The sequence below is a fragment of the Salvelinus sp. IW2-2015 genome, linkage group LG4q.1:29, assembly GCF_002910315.2.
Source record: "Salvelinus sp. IW2-2015 linkage group LG4q.1:29, ASM291031v2, whole genome shotgun sequence".
Classification (NCBI taxonomy): Eukaryota; Metazoa; Chordata; class Actinopteri; order Salmoniformes; family Salmonidae; genus Salvelinus; species Salvelinus sp. IW2-2015.
The window spans coordinates 58,520,234-58,541,758 of NC_036842.1; the positions used below are offsets into that span (position 1 = coordinate 58,520,234).

Genomic DNA, 21,525 nt, shown 5'->3' on the forward strand with positions numbered 1-21,525 from the left:
ATACAAACAAATACAATTCTCATTGCAATCTGAGAAGTGTTCGCCTCAGAGGAGTCTGGTGGGAGGAACTATAGGAGGATGGGCTCATTGTAATGGCTGGAATGGAATTAATGGAACGGATTCAAACGTGGTTTTCATACGTTTGATAGCTTTCAATTAATACAGGGTTTCCCAAACTCAGTCCATGAATTGCATTCCAGTCATTACAATGAGCCTGTCCACCTATYGCTCCTCCCACCAGCCACCACTGTTCAGTAGTTTCTTTGAGCCCAAGGATTTGAGAAGTCACACATGCAAACCAGAGGAGGCTGGTGGAAGTAGCTATAGGAGGACAGGGTCATTGAATGGTATCAATTCAACTCGGTCCTCGAATCAGCTGTGTAGTGTTAGGGCAAAAACCAAAACGTGCACCCCTTGCGGTCCCGAGGACCGAGTTTGGGAAACGCTGAATTAATACCATTCAATGACCCTGTCCTCCTATAGCTCCCCACACCAGCCTCCTCTGGTTTGCATGTGTGACTTCTCAAATCCTTGGCCTCAAAGAAACTACTGAACAGTGGTGGCTGGTGGGAGGAGCTATAGGAGGACAGGCTCATTGTAATGACTGGAATGCAATTCATGGACTGGTATCAAATATGGAAACCACGTTTGACTCCGTTCCAACTATTCCATTCCAGCCATTACAATGTGCCTGTCCTCCTATATATCCACCTACCAGCCCCCACTGCCACTGAAGCAGTCCAATAAATGGCTATGTTTTCGTCTTGATTTCCTCTGTCTGTGTTGTTTATTTGATACGGTGAAACTGGGGCTAGGCTCACTGACAGCCTGGGTTGAAGCTCTCTCCGGTGTGAACCCAATTGCTAAGTTAAATCCCTCCTCTTTTCCTCTTCCACGACAATCGACGCTGTCCGCTTCTCTGGGCTGGAACACGACGACCAGAAGAACCCGGGAACTATTTGGACTTGGTAGAGGCTAAATGTGAATGGAGTGGTAGGTAGATAAACTGTGGAGTTGAGGTTGGTGGGCAATGTCGGCACAAATACACCGTATTTGARTTGTCTGTCAGTTGTACTTTAGCGCGCAATCATTGTTACCGGAAGTATGTCATACAAACGTACAGGGTTTAACCAATGAAATAGCCTGGTCTGGTATTTTGTCCACTCATAGGTTGAGTAGGCGGGTCCAACGTGTAGTTGAGGAGGTGGATGTACATGYTATAGACAAAATAACGTCCAATTTTGTTTTGAAACGTATTATGATGAGCTACAGAAAGTAGATAACTAGTATGTATTAAATGGAGGCAAGTAACAAGTATACTGGGACATCTAGCTAGCTAACTTGCTAAAAACGAATGGTCCCTCGGTTACTGAACTAACTAACAGCACCATCATCATGGAAGGAGTGGGCACAACCGAAAACCAATGTATGAGTTGAAGGTAGCTAACATTATTAGCCAGCTAGCTAGTTGGGCATTACTATGGAATACACTTTGCTAGCATGCCTATATGTAATTATTTTGCCATCTCGGTGCTCACAATGTGGCTAGCTAGCTAAATGCATTTTGTTCGACGTTAGCCTAGCTACCCAGGCAGCTAACGTTAGCTTGCAGTTCTGACTTGTTATACTGTGTCGTTAGGGAGTCGCCAGTAACCTTGCTAGCTACTAGTCAATTGTACTCTGCTAACGTTAGTTAGTTGCTGTCATTTAATTATGCAGCCTACCCACCCACAAACACATATCTGCATTCGGAAAGTATTCGGACCCCTTCACTTTTAACACATTTTGTTACGTTACAGCCTTATTCTAAAATGGGTGTAATTGTTCCCCCCCTCAATCTAACGTTACGCACAATACCCCATAATGACAAAGCAAAAACAGGTTGAGAAATGTTGGCAAATGTGTGCGTATATATATATATATATATATATATATATATATATATGAAATCACATTTAGACAAGTATTCAGACCCTTTACTGAGTACTTTGTTGAAGTACCTTTGGCAGCGATTACAGCCTTGAGTCTTCTTGGGTATGACGCTACAAGCTTAGCACACCTGTATTTGGGGAGTTTCTCCCATTCTTCTCTGCAGATCCTCAAGCTCTGTCAGGTTGGATGGGGAGCGTCGCTGCACAGCTATTTTCAGGTCTCTCCAGAGATGTTCGATCAGGTTCAAGTCCGGGCTCTGGCTGGGCCACTCAAGGACATTCAGAAACTTGTCCCGAAGCCACACCTGTGTTGTCTTGGCTGTGTGCTTAGGGTTGTTGTCCTGTTGGAAGGTGAACTGTCGCCCCCCAGTCTGAGGTCCTGAGCACTCTGGGGCAAGTGTTCATCAAGGATCTCTGTACTTTGCTCCGTTCATCTTTCCCTCGATCCTGACTAGTCTCCCAGTCCCTGCCGCTGAAAAACATCCCCACAGCGTGATGCTGCCACCACCATGCGTCACTGTAGGGATAGTGTTGGCCAGGTGACGAGCGGTGCCTGGTTTCCTCCAGACACTTGGCATTCAGGCCAAAGACTTCAATCTTGGTTTCATCAGACCAGAGAATCTTGTTTATCATGGTCTGGGAGTCCTTTAGGTGCCTTTTGGCAAACTCCAAGCAGGCTGGCATGTTCCTTTTACTGAGGAGTGGCTTCCGTCTGGCCACTCTACCATAACAGCCTGATCGGTGGAGTATTGTAGGGATGCTTGTCCTTCCCGAAGGTTCTCCCATCTCCACAGAGGAACTCTGGAGCTCTGTCAGAGTGACCATCGGGTTGGGGGACCTTCAATGCTGCAGACTAGAGGTCGACCGATTATGATTTTTCAACGCCGATACTGATTATTGGAGGACCAAAAAAGCRGATACCGATTTWAAAAAATTAAAAAATATAAAAAATATGTATTTGTAATAATAACAATTACAACAATACTGATTGAACACTCATTTTTACTTAATATAACATCAATAAAATCAATTTAGCCTCAAATAAATAATGAAACATTTTCAATTTGGTTTAAATAATGCAAAAACAAAGTTTTGGAGAAGAAAGTAAAAGTGCAATATGTGCCATGTAAGAAAGCTAACGTTTAAGTTCCTTGCTCAGAACATGAGAACATATGAAAGCTGGTGGTTCCTTTTAACATGWGTCTTCAATATTCCCAGGTAAGAAGTTTTAGGTTGTAGTTATTATAGGAATTATAGGACTATTTCTCTCTATGCGATTTGTATTTCATATACCTTTGACTATTGGATGTTCTTATAGGCACTTTAGTATTGCCAGTGTAACAGTATAGCTTCCGCCCCTCTCCTCGCCACTACCTGGGCTCGAACCAGGAACACATCAACAACAGCCACCCTCGAAGCAGCGTTACCCATGCAGAGCAAGGGGAACAACTACTCCAAGTCTCAGAGCGAGTGACGTTTGAAACGCTATTAGCGCGCACCCCGCTAACTAGCTAGCCATTTCACATCGGTTACACCAGCCTAATCTCGGGAGTTGATAGGCTTGAAGTCATAAACAGTAGAGCTGCTGGCAAAACGCACGAAAGTGCTGTTTGAATTCATGTTTACGAGCCTGCTGGTGCCCACCATCGCTCAGTCAGACTGCTCTATCAAATCATAGACTTAATTATAACATAATAACACACAGAAATACGAGCCTTAGGTCATTAATATGAACGCAAGAGAAGTGACGCAATTTCACCTGGTTAATATTGCCTGCTAACCTGGATTTCTTTTAGCTAAATATGCAGGTTTTAAAATATATACTTCTGTGTATTGATTTTAAGAAAGGCATTGATGTTTATGGTTAGGTACATGTTGGAGCAACGACAGTCCTTTTTCGCGAATGCGCACTGCATTCATTATATGCAACGCAGGACACGTTAGATAAACTAGTAATATCATCAACCATGTGTAGTTAACTAGTGATTATGATTGATTGATTGTTTTTTATAAGATAAGTTTAATGCTAGCTAGCAACTTACCTTGGCTTCTTACTGCATTCGCGTAACAGGCGGGCTACTCGTGAGGCAGGTGGTTAGAGCGTTGGACTAGTTAACCGTAAGGTTGCAAGATTGAATCCCTGAGCTGACAAGGTAAAAATCTGTCGTTCTGCCCCTGAACAAGGCAGTTAACCCACCGTTCCTAGGCCGTCATTGAAAATAAGAATGTGTTCTTAACTGACTTGCCTAGTTAAATAATGGTGTAAAAAGAAAAACGGCAAAATCGGCGTCCAAAATTATCGATTTCCGATTATGAAAACTTGAATTCGGCCCTAATTAATCGGACAGACCGATTAATCGGTCGACCTATACTGCAGACATGTTTTGGTACCCTTCCCCAGATCTGTGCCTCGACACAATCCTGTCTCAGAGCTCTTTCGGACAATTCCTTCAACCTCATGGCTTGGATTTTTCTCTGACATGCACTGTCAACTGTGGGACCTTATATTGACAGGCCTTTCCAAATCATGTCCAATCAATTGAATTTAGAAGAAAAAGAAACGCACACCTATTAAGGCGAGGTGCTGGCTAGTGGAGTAGACAACTTGAAAATAAAGGGGAGCCACACACTCTGGGAGCTCAGATGCAAAAATGTTATTACCAATTTTTGCATCTGAGCTCCTAGAGTGTGCGGCTCTCCTTTATTTTCAATCAATTGAATTTACCACAGATGGACTCTAATCAACTTGTAGAAACATCTCAAGGATGATCAATGGAAACAGGATGCACCTGAGGTCAATTTCGAGTCTCATTGCAAAGGGTCTGAGTACTTACTTAAATAAGGTATTTATTTTCTTATTTAAAAAAACAAACATTTGCAAACATGTCTAAACCTGTTTTTGCTTCGTTATTATGGGGTATTGTGTGTAGATTGGGGGGGGGGACTCATTTAATTCATTTTAGAATAATACTGTAAGGTAACAATGTGGAAAAGTGAAGGGGTCTGAATACTTTCTGAATGCTTCGGAGCTAGCTTGATTTCCAAATGATTATGTTGCACTGTCTGTCAACTCACAAACTACACTACAGTATATTCAAGTGTTGTACGTTTAAAAAAAATATCTGTATCCATAGGTCAGAAGTACAATCACATCAACTGACATAACAAGCTACAACCATGTACTCCAGCCCAGACGTCTGCCTTAAATCTGGCAGTCACAACAGTAGCAGTAACAGCAACAGCATCACTGAACTCCTGGGCTCCCTGTGTGACAGCAGCCTCACTGGGGTGTCATGGAAACGTCGTGCTCTAGGAGGGGTGTCCCGAGAGGGGGTCCGCCGCACCCTCAGAAAGCGTGCCTACGGGGCCCTGCTGTCCAAACTGTTCCAGGAGGGCTCCCCGAAAGGGTTCTTGTCAGTACCTAGTGCCACGTCCACCACCCCACCCAGAAACAAGCTACTTATGATATCCTTTGACCTGCGAGTGGCGGGGTGCCAGGACGAGGCCGAGAGGCTGGAGGAGCAGCTGGGGAGGCTAAGTGAGGGGCCCGCCTCGGGTCTGAAGGAGCTGGACTCTGTGCTGGAGCTCTTGGTGCAGCTGACTGGCTCTGCACCCCCACCCCCGGCCTCCTTCAGCAGGGACTACATGCGCAGGGAGAGGCCCGTGCTGAGAAGGCCTCCGCTGGGGGGCTACCAGAGCGAGGAGCTGCAGAGGTTGGAGGCCCGAGCCTGGGCCCTGATGTGTGGGGAGGAGTGGGGATCCCTGAAGGGTCTGTGTGGGACTCTGGGTCTGATGGATGCTCCTCCGGGCACAGGCCTGCTGGCACTGAGGAGGAGGTCAGACGTAGAGGAGAGGTTTGAGAAGGAGACCAGGATGTCTCTATTTGGAGCCCTGCAGCACTCCCGTACCTCAGACCTGGACATCAGGCTGAATCTACCTCCTGTGCCCAGCAATGCTGATGTCACTGGGCTAGCCATACGGGTAAGGCTGACACTGATATGAGTGGATGTATGACGAATTTCAGTTAATTTGGTTGAAGTGAGTGGTTGTTTTTTGACAATGGTAAAATATACTGTAGTCATATGTCAGACCAAATTGATTTGTTCTTACGGGCACTGGATGATTAGTCATTATAATCAAGTATCTCTTGTTGGTGCTCTAACCAGGTGCCACCTTGTTTGGACCAGTTAGAAGATGAGGGCTTCCAGTCAGCCTCCAACCTAACCCCAGACTCCCAGTCAGAGCCCAGTCCCAGCCCAGAACTTGATGTCTGGGACGCCCTGAGGACTTTTGAGCCTGGGAGACGCCGCTGCTGGGAGTCTGTTGGCTGGTAAGGGAGGGATACAAGAATATTTGAAAGATGAACATATAGCTGAGGGGAAATTCCACAGTAATGGATTACGATTTGACTCAGATTTTTCACATTACAATGTATGCCAAACAAAAACTATTTATTTACAAGTTTAACCAACCATACAACTCTATGTGCAAGGAATACTTTCAACAATTTACACAGAACATTTCATAAAAATACATATACTGGAAGAACTGTGCAGATGCAAAGTTTGGTAACAGAATTACGGTAAAATCTCCCTCAGTTTATGCGACCACGTTTTCCAAATACTCTGTTTAAAATAATAAAATGTCTGCAGAAAGATTGGAGTGTCAGCTATGATATGACACCTTGAGTTAAAAAATTAAAATACAGTAGGTGAAGTGGATTTACATCAGGTAACGGAATTACTTTAACGGAATTAGGTACACAAAGGTAGAAATATGCAATGTACTTATTTCGCATATTCGTGTATTAATCTATACACTGGTTATTTTTGTAATGAGCTCCGCCCCCAAACAAGACCACATTTGGTGGGTCCTGACCAGACAGAATCTGACAATTCATAGACATCCATGTTTCACAAGTTTGGACATCACAGTAGAGTACAGTACATTAGTGTACAGTAAAATAGATATGTACAGTACATTAAACTTTACTCTAGTGTGCTCTACTGTCCTAACATGTGTAACATAGACCTCTGGTTCAGATTTGGTCCGACCAGGGCAGATTGGATTTATTTGGGTAAAATACATCAAAATGTCCACTATGAACCCAGAGGATAGCACTTAAAGGTATTAATTAAAACACTTGTTTCCAAAGTGGTCCTCAATGGTAAAAACAAATAACACATATAATGATTTAAAAAGCAAGACACACTTACAAACAACCACATTACATTAATTTACAGTATATTGACATTCTAAAAAGTGGCACTTAAAAGCACATTTCCTTAATTAAATAAAACAAGCCCTTCATTGCACATAGTTCTATTTTGCTGCTTGTAGGCTACTGTCTGTAATTTCTCAATATATTTCTTGATGTGTAGTTTAACACGTGCGCAATGATCTGCCAAATCAGGGATTCAGTGCATTTTTATTGGGTAAGCATTACAATAAGCCGCCTCAATATTTTCAGCCGTAGGTGGTAATATCTCTAGAGGTTAATCCATCCTCAGTATTGCGAAACAATAATAATGTTAAGGTAAGATTTTAATTGAGAAAGCTGATCTGAGTGCAGCCTTTCAATCGTATTAGTATCGACGCATGCTCCAACGACGCACTTAGCGACCGTTTTCTCTGCGCGGTGTTTTGGGAAACGTACGTTACATCAGCCTTTGTAGGAAAGATGCATCGTTAAAGCAATCGTAAGCCTAAGTTACATCTCTATTAGGAAACCGGGCCCAGACTGTTGTCAGTCTTGCTTTGATCACCAGATGACAGAAAGAGGAAGAAAATAAATACAAGTTTTATCTGAATATAACAGTATACCAGTTGAAGGGAGGACAGTAGCAGGTGAAAATAGATCAACTATCCTAAACAATGCACATGCAATTGGTTGGAATGCCATTTAGTGATTACATATAGTCTTGTAGGAATTCAGTGTAGGTTAGATGATCGAGTTTAGGGAACTGTGTCTAATTTCATGGTGGTTATTGACATGTGAGTAAGGGTCTTACCTGACTTAATAAAGGTATCACTAGTCACTGTAAATAACGCCACTTTAATACATTTTACATATCCTACATTACTCACCTCATGTATATACTGTATTCTATGCCATCTACTGCATCTTGCCTATGCCGCACGGCCATCGCTCATCCATATATTTATATGTACATATTCTTATTCATCCCTTTACATTTGTGTGTATGAGGTAGTTGTGAATTTGTTAGATTACTTGTTAGATATTACTGCATTGTCGGAACTAGAGGCACAAGCATTTCACTACACTCGCATTAACATCTGCTAACCATGTGTATGTGACCAATAAAATGTTATTGATTATATTGATTATTAAACAGTTATAAGCTGAACATGACAGTATGCCAGTTGAAGGGAGGACAGTAGCAGGTGACCCAACTGTGGTTTGTGACTGATTTCCCATTGTAGCTAATTCAATTGCATTAATTCCGTAACATATTTTTTTTAATCACATAATTCATAAACAAACTTGGTATCATTTAAAAACACTGACTAATTGGTAGGTCTACCTTTACTTGTTACTTCTGTGAACTTGCATTATCCTCCTCATGAGGGAAAGAATTAGGAAATATCTTAAGATACCTGGGTTTTTGGTAACAAGCCACAAGGCAATATTTAATCAATTTACCAAAGGCAAATAATTTCTCCAAAACTAAATATAAATGTTGATATTAGTTGGTAGGGGTCTTTACTTCATTATTGTGTTTTGATGTATTGACATTATTGTGTTTTGATGTATTGATGTATTCTAATACCTTTTTTAAAATACTTTTTCTGGTAGTTGTTTAAGACCCCTTTTCCATCTGTTTGACCAGAAATCAAAGCCTTTGCTTATTCCTAATTTGTATTATGGAAAATTTGTGGAAAAATCTATGCCTTAATTTCTCAAATATACACTACCGGTCAAAAGTTTTAGKACACCTACTCATTCAAGGGTTTTTCTTTATTTGTACTATTTTCTACATTGTAGAATAATAGTGAGGACATCAAAACTATGAAATAACACATATGGAATCATGTAGTAACCAACAAAATGTTAAACAAATCAAAATATATTTTATATTTGAGATTCTTCAAATAGCCGCCCCTTTGCCTTGATGACAGCTTTGCACACTCTTTCAACCAGCTTCATGGGGTAGTCACCTGGAATCCATTTCAATTAACTGGTGTGCCTTTTTAAAAGTAAATTTTTTGAATTTCTTTCCCTATTTGGTAATTGACCAAGTCCATATTATGGCAAGAACAGCTCAGATAAACAACGAGAAACGACAGTCCATCATTACTTTAAGACGTGAAGGTCAGTCAATACGGAACATTTCAATAACTTTGAAATTTTCTTCAAGTGCAGTCGCAAAAACCATCAAGCGCTATGATGAAACTGGCTCTCATGAGGACCGCCACAGGAAAGGAAGACCCAGAGTTAGCTTTGCTGTAGAGGATAAGTTCATTAGAGTTACCAGCCTCAAAAATTGCAGCCCAAATAAATGCTTCACAGAGTTCAAGTAACAGACACATCTCAACATCAACTGTTTAGAGGAGACTGTGTGAATCAGGCCTTCATGGTCGAATTGCTGCAAAGAAACCACTACTAAAGGAGACCAATAAGAAGAGACTTGCTTGGGCCAAGAAACACGAGCAATGGACGTTAGACAGGTGGAAATTTGTCCTTTGGTCTGGAGTCCAAATTGGAGATTTTTGGTTCCAACCGTCGTGTCTTTGTGAGACGCGGTGTGGGTGAACGGACAATCTGCGCATGTGTATTTCCCACCGTAAAGCATGGAGGAGGAGGTGTGATGGTGTGGGGGTGCTTTGCTGGTGACACTGTCTGTGATTTATTTAGATTTCAAGGCACATTTAACCAGCATGGCTACCACTGCATTCTGCAGCGATATGCCATCCCATCTGGTTTGGGCTTAGTAAGGGCTATTTGACCAAGAAGGAGAGTGATGGAGTGCTGCATCAGATGACCTGACCTCCACAATCCCCTGACCTCAACCAAATTCAGATGGTGTGGGATGAGTCGGACCGCACAGTGAAGGAAAAGCAGCCAACAAGTGCTCAGCATATGTGAGAACTCCTTCAAGACTGTTGGAAAAGCATTCCAGGTGAAGCTGGTTGAGAGAATGCCAAGAGTGTGCAAAGCCGTCATCAAGGCAAAGGGTGGCTACTTTTGAAGAATCCCAAATATAAAATATATACTTTTTTCGGTTACATGATTCCATAAGTGTTACGTCATAATTTTGATGTCTTCACTACTATTCTACAATGTAGAAAATAGTAAAAAAAATATTTAAAAAACCTTGAATSAGTAGGTGTTCAAAATCTTTTGGCCGGTAGTGTAGATTCTTAGCTTTCTTTTGACACCCAATTTGACACGATTCTTTGAACACATGTTGGTGCTCATGGGGCCTTTTTAGATGGAAATGGCCTAAGATGTTAGAAGAATTATTCCAGAATAATTCATCAAGCATAAACTCTTTCTCCCACCAGCCCACCAGGGAAGAGGGAATTCCCCTACCTGACGGAGGGGGGCAGGGAGGCTTTTGATCAGCTCTACAGGCTGTGGGAGGGGGAGATGAGGGTGGTCTGCTCTGCACCCCCCTCGCCCCTCCTGCCCCTGCCTCTGGACTGTCAGACCCAGCTGGTCAGCGACCTACTTAATGTATTGATCGGGGTGGCGTCTACTACCTTCCCCCTCAACCAGGTACTGTACCCCCATCACCTTAACTCTGGCAGTAGTCTGCATACTACTTCATTTAGTTTGGTATATAGGATATGTAACATAAATATATAGCGTGTTATACAATGGGTGATTCTAATCCGGAATGCTGATTGGTTAAAACCACATTCCAGCCAGTATCTATTCCACAAGTTACCATCGGCTAAATCTATGATGTTAAAATACCTATTTACTCTGTTCCATCTGACTGCAATCCACTGTCTCATCAGCCCAGCCAGGCTATTTATAAACTTGATCTCCACTATAAAAAGCATTTGGACATTTATCTAATTTCTTTTAGACTAACACTTAGTTTTCAACAGCTGAGATTTGTATATATCTTGCGGTCTGTGTCTCCGACATTTACAACATTGTTTCAATATTCAAATTCGATCTTTAGCTGTCCCATAGTAATGAACGTGTCGGAAGTCGGGACGAGACAGGCAGGCAGCATTTCTCAGCCAGTCGAAATCATGAATCAGCTGGCATCATTTTTATGGATATATACAAAGAAAAATCTATTGAAAAAAGGTCAAACTAAACGAAGTGCAGCTAGTTTACTTTGTCTCGGGCCTAACAACACCCGTGCCAATATATCCTCCAAWCACCGGCTTCATGGGCATTATCACTTAATTAGATAATGGATTCCATTTGTTCTCTTTCTCCAGGTGTGTGTAAATTTTGACGTTCGACCCGGAGTGTGTGTGTCGGGAGCGTCACCGGAGAGTGTGTCTCGTTTGCTTGGCGAGCTGGCTCAGTATGGCACCCATTACCTGAGGCTCAGCCGCTTCGTTCTGCAGAGTGCCCAAAAGAGAGGCCTGGTCTTCCAGGTATGGTCCTTCAATCGTTATATACCGCCCTATCACGTCTGTTATCGTGGCTCATATTCACAAAGTGTCTCAGAGTAAAAGTGCTGATCTAGGATCAGTTTAGCCTTTTATATTATAATTACTGGATAGGGGTAATTATCTGGTGTATAAACGGTGTGGGTTTCAAGGCCTTTTGAAGTAAGACATTAAGGAATAGCCATGGGTAACACTTTACTTAAGGCCTGCAGGTAAAGACATTATGATGTGGTTATAATGCATTATAAACTGGGTGGTTCGAACCCTGAATGCTGATTGGCTGAAAGCCATGGTATATCAGATCGTATACCACGGGTAAGAACAGTAAAATCTTTTTATTTTTTTTATTTTTTTTTTTATTTACTTTGGTAACCAGTTTATTTAGCAATAAGGAACCTCTGGGGTTTGTGGTATATGGCCAATATACCACTGCTAAGGGCTGTGTCCAGGCACTCCGCGATGCGTCATACAAAGAACAGCCCTTATCTGTGGTATATTGGCCATTTACCACACCCCCTCAGGCCTCATTGCTTAATTGTTAGACTTGTCATAAGTATAGGGTTTCAACATTTCTGTAAAATTCCTGGTTTGAGAATTCGGTATTTCCTGCTTATTCCCTCCCAATTCCGGGAATCATCCAAACGAGGAAAACCTGGGAATTTTGGGAAAGTTGCTGGAATTTTTCAACCATACAAGTATGTCCATGTACATGTTTTATATACAGTATGTTCATGTACATACATTTTTTATATATATACAGTACCAGTCAAACGTTTGGACACACCTACTCATTCAAGGGTTTTTCTTTATTTTTACTGGCAGCTTCATTAAATAGTACATGCAAAACACCAGTCTCAACGTCAACACTGGCCAATAAAAAGAAAAGATTAAGATGGGCAAAAGAACACAGGCACTGGACAGAGGAACTCTGCCTAGAAGGCCAGCATCCCGGAGCTGCCTCTTCACTGTTGACGTTGAGACTGGTGTTTTGCGGGTACTATTTAATGAAGCTGCCTGTTGAGGACTTGTCAGGCGTCTGTTTCTCAAACTAGACACTAATGTACTTGTCCTCTTGCTCAGTTGTGCACCGTGGCCTCCCACTCTATTCTGGTTAGAGCCAGTTTGCGCTGTTCTGTGAAGGGAGTAGTACACAGCGTTGTACGAGATCTTCAGTTTCTTGGCAATTTCTCGCATGGAATAGCCTTAATTTCTCAGAACAAGAATAGACTGGCGAGTTTCAGAAGAAAGTCTGTTTCTGGTCATTTTGAGCCTGTAATCGAACCCACAAATGCTGATGCTCCAGATACTCAACTAGTCTAAAGAAGGCTAGTTGTATTGCTTCTCTAATCAGGACAACAGTTTTCAGCTGTGCTAACATAATTGTAAAAGGGTTTTCTAATGATCAATTAGCCTTTTTAAAATGATGAACTTGGATTAGCTAACACAATGTGCCATTGGAACACAGGAGTGAGTGAAGGTTGTTAATAATGGGCCTCTGTACGACTAATGTAGATATTCCATAAAATATCTGCCGTTTCCAGCTACAATATTCATTTAAAACATTAACAATGTCTACACTGTATTTCTAATCAATTTGGTGTTATTTTAATGGACAAAAAAATGTGCTTTAATTTCAAAAGCAAGGACATTTCTAAGTGACCCCAAACTTTTGAACGGTAGTGTAGTAACCAAAAAAGTGTTAAACAAATCAAGATATATTTTATATTTGAGATTCTTCAAAGTAGCCACCCTTTGCCTTGATGACAGCTTTACACACTCTTGGCATTCTCTCAACCAGCTTCATGAGGAACATTTTTCCAACGGTCTTGAAGGAGTTCCCACATATGCTGAGCACTTGTTGGCTGCTTTTCCTTCACTCTGCGGTCCAACTCATCCCAAACCATCTCAATTGGGTTGAGGTCAGGTGATTGTGGAGCAATCCATCACTCTCTTTCCTGGTCAAATAGCCCTTATATTCAGGGAAAGAGGGGGATACAAAGTCAGTTGTACAACTGAATGCCTTCAACTGAAATGTGTCTTCCGCATTTAACCCATCCCCTCTGAATCAGCCTTAATCGACATTCACGTCTTCGGCGCCCGTGGAACATTGTGTTAACTGCCTTGCTCAGGGGCAGAACGATGGATTTTTACCAGCTCGGGATTCGATCCAGCAACCTTTCAGTAACTGGCCCAATGCTCTAACCACTAGGCTGCCTGGAGGTGTGTTTTGGATCAATGTCCTGTTGAAAAACAAATGATAGTCCCACTAAGCGCAAACCAGATGGTATGGCGTATCGCTGCAGAATGCTGTGGTAGCCATGCTGGTTAAGTGTGCCTTGAATTTGAAATAAATCACTGACATTGTCACCAGCAAAGCACCCCCACACTATAACACCACCTCCTCCATGCTTCATGGTGGGAAACACACATGCGGAGATCATCTGTTCACCTACTCTGCGTCTCACAAAGACACGYCAGTTGGAAACAAAAACGCAAATTTGGACTCATCAGACCAAAGGACAGATTTCAACCAGGTTAATGTCCATTGCTGGTGTTTCTTAACCCAAGCAAGTCTCTTCTTCGTATTGGTGTCTTTTTAGTAGTGGTTTCTTTGCAGCAATTCAACCATGAAGGCCTGATCCACGTGGTCTCCTCTAAACAGTTGATGTTGAGATGTCTGTTACTTGAACTCTGTGAAGCATTTATTTGGGCTGCAATCTGAGGTGCAGTTAACTCTAATGACCTTATCCTCTGCAGTAGAGGTAACTCTGGGTCTTCCATTCCTGTGGCGGTCCTCATGAGAGCCAGTTTCATCATAGCGCTTGATGGTTTTTGCGACTGCAGTTGAAGAAACGTTCAAAGTTCTTGACATTTCCCGGCTTGACTGACCTTCATGTCTTAAAGTAATGATGGACTGTCATTTCTCTTTGCTTATTTGAGCTGTTCTCGCCATAATATGGAGTTGGTCTTTTACCAAATAGGGCTATCTTCTGTATACCACCCCTACCTTGTCACAACACAACTGATTGGCTCAAACACATTAAGAAGGAAAGGAATTCCACAAATTAACTTTTAACAAGGCACACCTGTTAATTGAAATGCATTCCAGGATTGTGCAAAGCTGTCATCAAGTTGGCTACTTTGAAGAATCTCAAATATAAAATATATTTTGATTTAACACTTTTTTTGGTTACTACGTATGTGTTTTTTCACTATTCTACAATGTAGAAAATAGTAAAAAATAAAGAAAAACCCTTGAATGAGTAGGTGTGTCCAAACTTTTGACTGGTAGTGTCTTTCTCTCAGGCGTTTACAGGTGGGCTGCGTAAGTACCTGCATTACTACCGGGCCTGTGTCCTCAGCACCCCTCCCACCCTTAGCCTGCTCACAATCAGCTTCCTGTTCCGCAAGGTGGGCCGGCAGCTCAGGTAAGACCCTTACTCACATGTCTATAACCACTATGAAATTAGGCACACAGTTCCCTAAACTTGATAATCTAATTAACACTGAATTCCTACATGACTGTATGTAATCACTAAATGTCATTCCAACCAATTGCATGTGCATTGTTTAGGATAGTTGATTGTTGATCTATTTTCAACTAAATAGATATATTTTAGGAATTGACGCAGTGTTATGCTGTCTAATGTCCCCCAGTCAGGCTCCTGTTTCTTCTTTGTTTGTAGGTATTTGTCAGAGTTATGCTGTGTGGATGGGGCATCTGGTGTGGGCCAGGCTACCTTCCCTGTGGTAAGTTACTACACCTCTCCGACACACCACCCTGCTTTCTGTTGGCATATTCACTCTCTCTGTTTGTCTCAGCCATTTAGAAGTGTATGTACTCAATAGCTTAACTCAGCCAGTATCTTGTCTTCTTCAGGGAGTGACGCTGCTCTCCTACCTGTACAACGAGGCCCAGAGCAACTGCAGCAATGAGAACTACCCCGTCCTGTTGTCCCTGCTGAAGAGTAGCTGTGAGCCTTACACACGGTCAGTCATCCCAGCCTTTGTCTGAGACATCACACTGACAATGTCCACTGATCTGTCCCACCTATCCCACGTGGAATTTATGCTAACCTGCACCCCCACAAACGCTTTTGAGATGCTTGTGAACAACGCATCCTGGCCTGGTTGTCCGCCTGACTGATCCTGTTCCCTGTGTGTGTAGGTTTGTGTCAGACTGGGTGTACAGTGGAGTGTTCCGGGACGTGTACGGAGAGTTCATGATCCAGGTCAACGAAGACTACCTCAGCTTCAGAGGTCAGAACGTTACACTGCCCGATAACAGTACTCTTCATGCACAGTGTCGATTGTAGCAACCTCATGAAGCAGTTCAACCCTCTTATGGTAAAGATGTTGGACTGACCGCTCCAGGGACCCGTGGTTGAGTTCAGGTTGGGCTACACTCCGAATTAGCTAATTCCCTGTACCACATTCAAGGACCGACAGTATCACTTTTAGATTTGCTGTGGTTTAGAAGAGGGTTTCCCAAACTCGGTCCCGGGGCCCTCCCTGGGTGCACGTTTTGCATTTGGACCAAGCACCACACAGCTGATTCAAATATCTAACTCGTCATCAAGATTGTTTGCATCAGCGGTGTAGTGCTTGGTCAAAAACCAAAACGTGCATCCAAGGAGTGCCCCAGGACGGAGTTTGGGGAACCCTGCTCTGGGGAACCCTGCTCTGGGGAACCCTGCTCTGGGGAACCCTGCTCCATCATGCATGCAGGGAACCTTCCTAGTGTTTCTCACTCCTGATTTTGAATGACACACTAATGTCACTTGCTCTATTCCAAGAGTCAGTCAGTGAAGCAATCAGTGGAGCTTGCTTGGCAATGGCAAGCTTCTGCGTTAGAATTTCTTCATGAAATAAATCCTGGTGAATTCACGCCCCCATGTGCTTGTGTTAAGGTACACAGATCTAACCTGTTATCATTTCCTAGTAGTTTTTTCTATAGTAGGACCTAAACACCCAACATGGAACAACTCCTTTCCTAAAAATTCCTGGTGTACCTCACAATCCCCCTCTCTCCCCCTAGACAAGCACTTCTGGGTGCAGGGCTACACACTGATCTCCCGTGATGTGGAGGACTGCGTGCCTGTCTTCCTCCGACACATAGCCAACGACGTGTACGTCTGCGGGAAGACCATCAACCTGCTCAAGATCTGCTGTCCCCAGGTCAGTGGTAATGGGTCATTTACACACTCGTACTGTGTCCTTGGTAGAGGTCGACCGATTATGATTTTTCAACGCCGGTACCGTTACCGATTTATTGGAGGACAAAAATAAGCTGATACCGATTAATACCGATTAATCGGCCGATTTTATAAAAAATAAATAAATATAATATATATATAAAATATATATWTTTTTTATATATATATTTGTAACAATGACAATTACAACTACTGAATGAACACTTATTTTTATTTATTTAATTTGTTATATATATATTTGTAACAATGACAATTACAACAATACTGAATGAACACTTATTTTAACTTAATATAATACATGAATAAAATCAATTTAGTCTCAAATAAATAATGAAACATGTTCAATTTGGTTTAAATAATGCAAAAACAGTGTTGGAGAAGAAAGTAAAAGTGCAATATGTGCCATGTAAAAAAGCTAAAGTTTAAGTTCCTTGCTCAGAACATGAGAACATATGAAAGCTGGTGGTTCCTTTTAACTTGAGTCTTCAATATTCCCAGTTAAGAAGTTTTAGGTTGTAGTTATTATAGGAATTATAGGACTATTTCTCTCTATACCATTTGTATTTCATATACCTTTGACTATTGGATGTTCTTATAGGCACTTTAGTATTGCCAGCCTCATCTCGGGAGTTGATAGGCTTGAAGTCATAAACAGCGCTGTGCTTCAAGCATTGCGAAGAGCTGCAGGCAAATGCAGGAAAGTACTGTTTGAATGAAAACTTACGAGCATGCTGCTGCCTACCACCGCTCAGTCCGACTGCTCTATCAAATATCAAATCATAGACTTAATTATAATATAATAAACACACAGAAATACGAGCCTTTGGTCATTAATATGGTCAAATCCGGAAACTATCATTTTGAAAACAAAACGTTTATTCTTTCAGTGAAATACAGAACCGTTCCATATTTTATCGAACGGGTGGCAACCCTAAGTCTAAATATTTTTGTTACTTTGCACAACCTTCAATGTTATGTCATAATTATGTAAAATTCTGGCAAATTAATTACGGTCTTTGTTAGGAAGAAATGGTCTTCACACAGTTCGCAGCGAGCCAGGCGGCCCAAACTGTTGCAAATACCCTGACTCTGCTTGCACTGAACGCAAGAGAAGTGACACAATTACCCTATTTAATATTGCCTGCTAACATGAATTTATTTGAACTAAATATGCAGGTTTAAAAAAAATATACTTGTGTATTGATTTTAAGAAAGGCATTGATGTTTATGGTTAGGTATATTGGTGCAACGATTGTGCTTTTGTCGCGAATGCGCTTTTGTTAAATCCTCACCCGTTTGGCGAAGTAGGCTGTGATTCGATGATAAATTAACAGGCACCGCATTGATTATATTCAACGCAGGACAAGCTAGTTAAACTAGTAATATCATCAACCATGTGTAGTTAACTAGTGATTTATGTTAAGATTGATTGATTGTTTTTTATAAGATAAGTTTAATGCTAGCTAGCAACTTACCTTGGCTCCTTGCTGCACTCGCGTAACAGGTTGTCAGCCTGCCACACAGTCTCCTCGTGGATTGCAATGTAATCGGCCATAATCGGCGTCCAAAAATGCAGATTACCGATTATTATGAAAACTTGAAATCAGCCCTTATTCATCAGTCATGCCGATTAATCGGTCGACCTCTAGTCCTTGAGTCAGGGAATACTAGGATGGAGTTACTTTCCCTGGACACTGATCTAACTGATCAGATCTGATCCTAGATCTGTACTTACACAAACCTCTATCCGGAACAGCTTAGCAGCCCAAAGTTAACTATGATCTAGGATCAGCTGTACCTATAACTGCTGTCTGATATTGTCTCTCTGCCGCAGCATTACATCTGCTGGTCGGAGCTGCCCGTGCCTCGCATTGCTGTCACGTTCTCCCTGCAGGAGGTAGAGGAGATAGAGAGGGACTGTGCCGTGTACCGAGGACGCATGGAGAGGATCGCCAAGCACAGCGCCACCAGCAGGGAGGAACAGGTACTGCAGCAAATCATCAAGGACCTAAGACTATCCTGAGAAATGCATGAAACTTGAATGGAAAAAACATGTATTAATAATGCATTGGATTTTATAGCGCTTTTCTAAACCCCAAATATGCTTTAAAGTGTAGGGCTTTGACGTTAATTGGAGATTTGTGTGAAAATGTTTGTTCTACGCTTCTCTGCTTTGGACTCAGCTTTTGATAGATAGGAGAAGAGCGAGAGAGAGAGAGAGAGGGAAGGAATGAGAGAGATGGGGAAAGCGGCAGTAATGGACCATTAAGCTGATGTACACATACTCGATTTGAAACCCTCAGTGATCTACAGTGCAAATCCATGGCCTATTTTTCAGCTAGAGCAGATAGATCTCTGTTAATGATGGTCTGTGTCTGTTCTCTCTGTCTTTGTTGCTAGGCCCTGCGCACAGAGCAGGCACGCCAGGAACTGATCAATCAGGTCAGGCAGTCGGCCGCCAAGACCCTGGAGAGCATCCGCGGTGAGAGGGACACGCATAGTAACTCATGCAGGGCCTAAAATTAAAACATGCCACCTGCCACACGTAGGTAGATTTTGGCATTGGTGGGTAAGAATGTCTAAATCACCAGCCACGTTGGCGCGTGGTAACACTCCGGGCTCTACAGTGTGAACATTTAATAAAAATAGTCAACAATGGGTGAGTTATAGCAAAATAAATGCAGTAGCTGTTTTCAATTTCTGAAAGATGTGTTTTTAGAAGCAATGGGCACAGGCATAATAATTTACTCGAAAGTACTGAAGTGAGACTTTGTCCTCGTGTTTCTTAGCTTGTGAACAAAACAATGTAAATAGCCAAGTTGCTTTTCAATGTTTGAGTATGCTCCCACTGCTAGCAAAAAGAGACATCGTTGGCCTTTACTAGTGACATTCTCATAGGTACACATGATGACTAGAGTGATCCTGTTACCAAGGTAACCTTAAAGGAATCAGCTAAAAAATATATATTTTTATTAAAATCCTTCGGTCACAAAATATTAAATTAAATCGATCAATATACCACATTACTTCTTACTTGTAATCCATTACTAAGCATGCTCATCCGTTTTTGGTGTTTTTGTAATTATGGCAAAACATATTTTGTATGTAAACAAATCGGAGTGGCAGGTATATATATATATTCTTTTATCTACCGGCACCATTGGCTGTTTATGGGGCGGCAGGTAGCCTAGTGGTTAGAGCGTTGGCCTAGTAACCGAAAGGTTGCTAGATCGAATCCCTGAGCTGACAAGGTAAAAGTCTGTCGTTCTTCCCCTGAACAAGGCAGTTAACCCACTGTTCCTAGGCCGTCATTGTAAATAGGAATTTGTTCTTAATTGACTTGCCCAGTTAAAGGTTAAATACAAATTAAATTGGCTGTTTATACAAAAAAGTTAGGCCCTGAACAATGCAATACACACTGGTACACACACATGCAGATACACACACACACACACACAAACACCTCGCTACAACCCCGATTATACCTTACAGGATCTTTACAACATTGCTCACAACACTGATTACACCCCAAAAGAACTTGGCACATCACCCTCTATAACCCTAAGGATTCTTCACAGAGACGGCAGGAAGAAGGGGGGCTGATATGAGTGAGAGAAAAAAAGCTTTGAACAGCTTCCAGCACCTCAGGGTGTAAAATCTAATCATCGCTCACATAGTTTAAGAAACTGCTCATATCATTTATTACTTCAAAGATGTGCAATAGGAAGTGAATGAAGCTTGGGCCAAGTACTGTGTGTGTACTGTGTGTGTACTGTAGGGGGTAACCAGCCTGCTGCTCTCTCTCTCGCCCCCTGCAGGGCGCCAGGTGTCGCAGCGTCTGGCTGAAGAGGCAAAGAAGAGGGAACGCTTTGAAGAGCTGAGACAGCACTTGGAGCAGGAACAAGAGGTGGGACAGAGAGTGAGAAAGGGAGACCAAGAGGGAGGGTTACACTTTACTCCTCAACTGTCTCCCTTTTGACCTTCATATGTTCACAAACTAAAGATGGAGGGAGGGAGAAGGAAGGAATGAGAGAGAAACAAACAATTACTCTTTAACTCTGTTTTGCATCATATAAACACCAGCTAGGAACACAGCACTATATCCTTTTATCTTCAGAATTGTGTTACTGTTTTCTTACCTCAGCTGTAGAGTGTGTGTGTGTGTGTGTAACCCATGTCTGCATGCGTGTGAATGTTGCAGTGGCACAGTTTAGCCAGGAGGAAGGAGCAGGAGGATGAATTCAGCTTTGCCAGGGAGCTGAGAGACCGGGAGAAGCGACTACAGGCCCTGGAGGAGCAGCTGGAGATCAGAGCCAGGTCTGGCCACTAGGGCGCGCCACCACACTATACCCACATTAGACACACACAGTCACGTTACACACACACAGCATAAATAATAGTTTTAGATTTGGTTATTATAATAAAGGTAAGAGTTGCACAAATCTCCTCACCACCTCTCCCTCCTCTCACCACCTTTCTTCCCTCTCTCAAATCACAACCTTATCTTCAAGACAAGCCTGAGTAGGGTGAAACCTGACACTTAAATAACCTGCGATAACAATGCATCCTGGTCCTCAGGAAGGAACTGATTGCCCAGTACAGCCACCTATCAGAGGAGGCGGCCAAGAGGGAGTGGCGGGCCATGTGGAGGGTTCAGCGAATGAGACTGGATGATTCCCGGGCCCAGTTCCTACAGCAAGACCAACTGGAGACTGAGGTCAGTAGTACTCTTATACACACACTGTCTCTCGAAAGAGGTTACTTAGAAGGGTGTAAAT

General features: G+C 42.4%; 1 protein-coding gene across 3 annotated transcripts in view; it reads left to right on the top strand.

Moving 5' to 3' along the window:
- Positions 1 to 789: 789 nt before the first annotated feature.
- Positions 790 to 21,525, top strand: part of tubgcp6 (tubulin gamma complex component 6) — a 31,604-nt gene continuing 10,868 nt past the window's right edge. Inside the window, exons 1-15 of one of the 3 annotated variants that reach the window (XM_023985174.2) lie at positions 790 to 993; positions 5,066 to 5,912; positions 6,098 to 6,261; positions 10,458 to 10,671; positions 11,355 to 11,516; positions 14,838 to 14,959; positions 15,218 to 15,281; positions 15,412 to 15,521; positions 15,700 to 15,791; positions 16,570 to 16,709; positions 18,582 to 18,731; positions 19,148 to 19,229; positions 20,566 to 20,654; positions 20,949 to 21,064; positions 21,326 to 21,464. In XM_023985174.2, coding sequence (XP_023840942.1) covers positions 5,109 to 5,912; positions 6,098 to 6,261; positions 10,458 to 10,671; positions 11,355 to 11,516; positions 14,838 to 14,959; positions 15,218 to 15,281; positions 15,412 to 15,521; positions 15,700 to 15,791; positions 16,570 to 16,709; positions 18,582 to 18,731; positions 19,148 to 19,229; positions 20,566 to 20,654; positions 20,949 to 21,064; positions 21,326 to 21,464 — 2,448 coding nt within the window. In that variant the 5' untranslated portion in view covers positions 790 to 993; positions 5,066 to 5,108. Of the gene's footprint in view, positions 994 to 1,170; positions 1,440 to 5,065; positions 5,913 to 6,097; positions 6,262 to 10,457; positions 10,672 to 11,354; positions 11,517 to 14,837; positions 14,960 to 15,217; positions 15,282 to 15,411; positions 15,522 to 15,699; positions 15,792 to 16,569; positions 16,710 to 18,581; positions 18,732 to 19,147; positions 19,230 to 20,565; positions 20,655 to 20,948; positions 21,065 to 21,325; positions 21,465 to 21,525 lie in introns of those variants that run through there. The other 2 variants (XM_023985173.2, XM_023985175.1) reach the window with 2 other exon arrangements.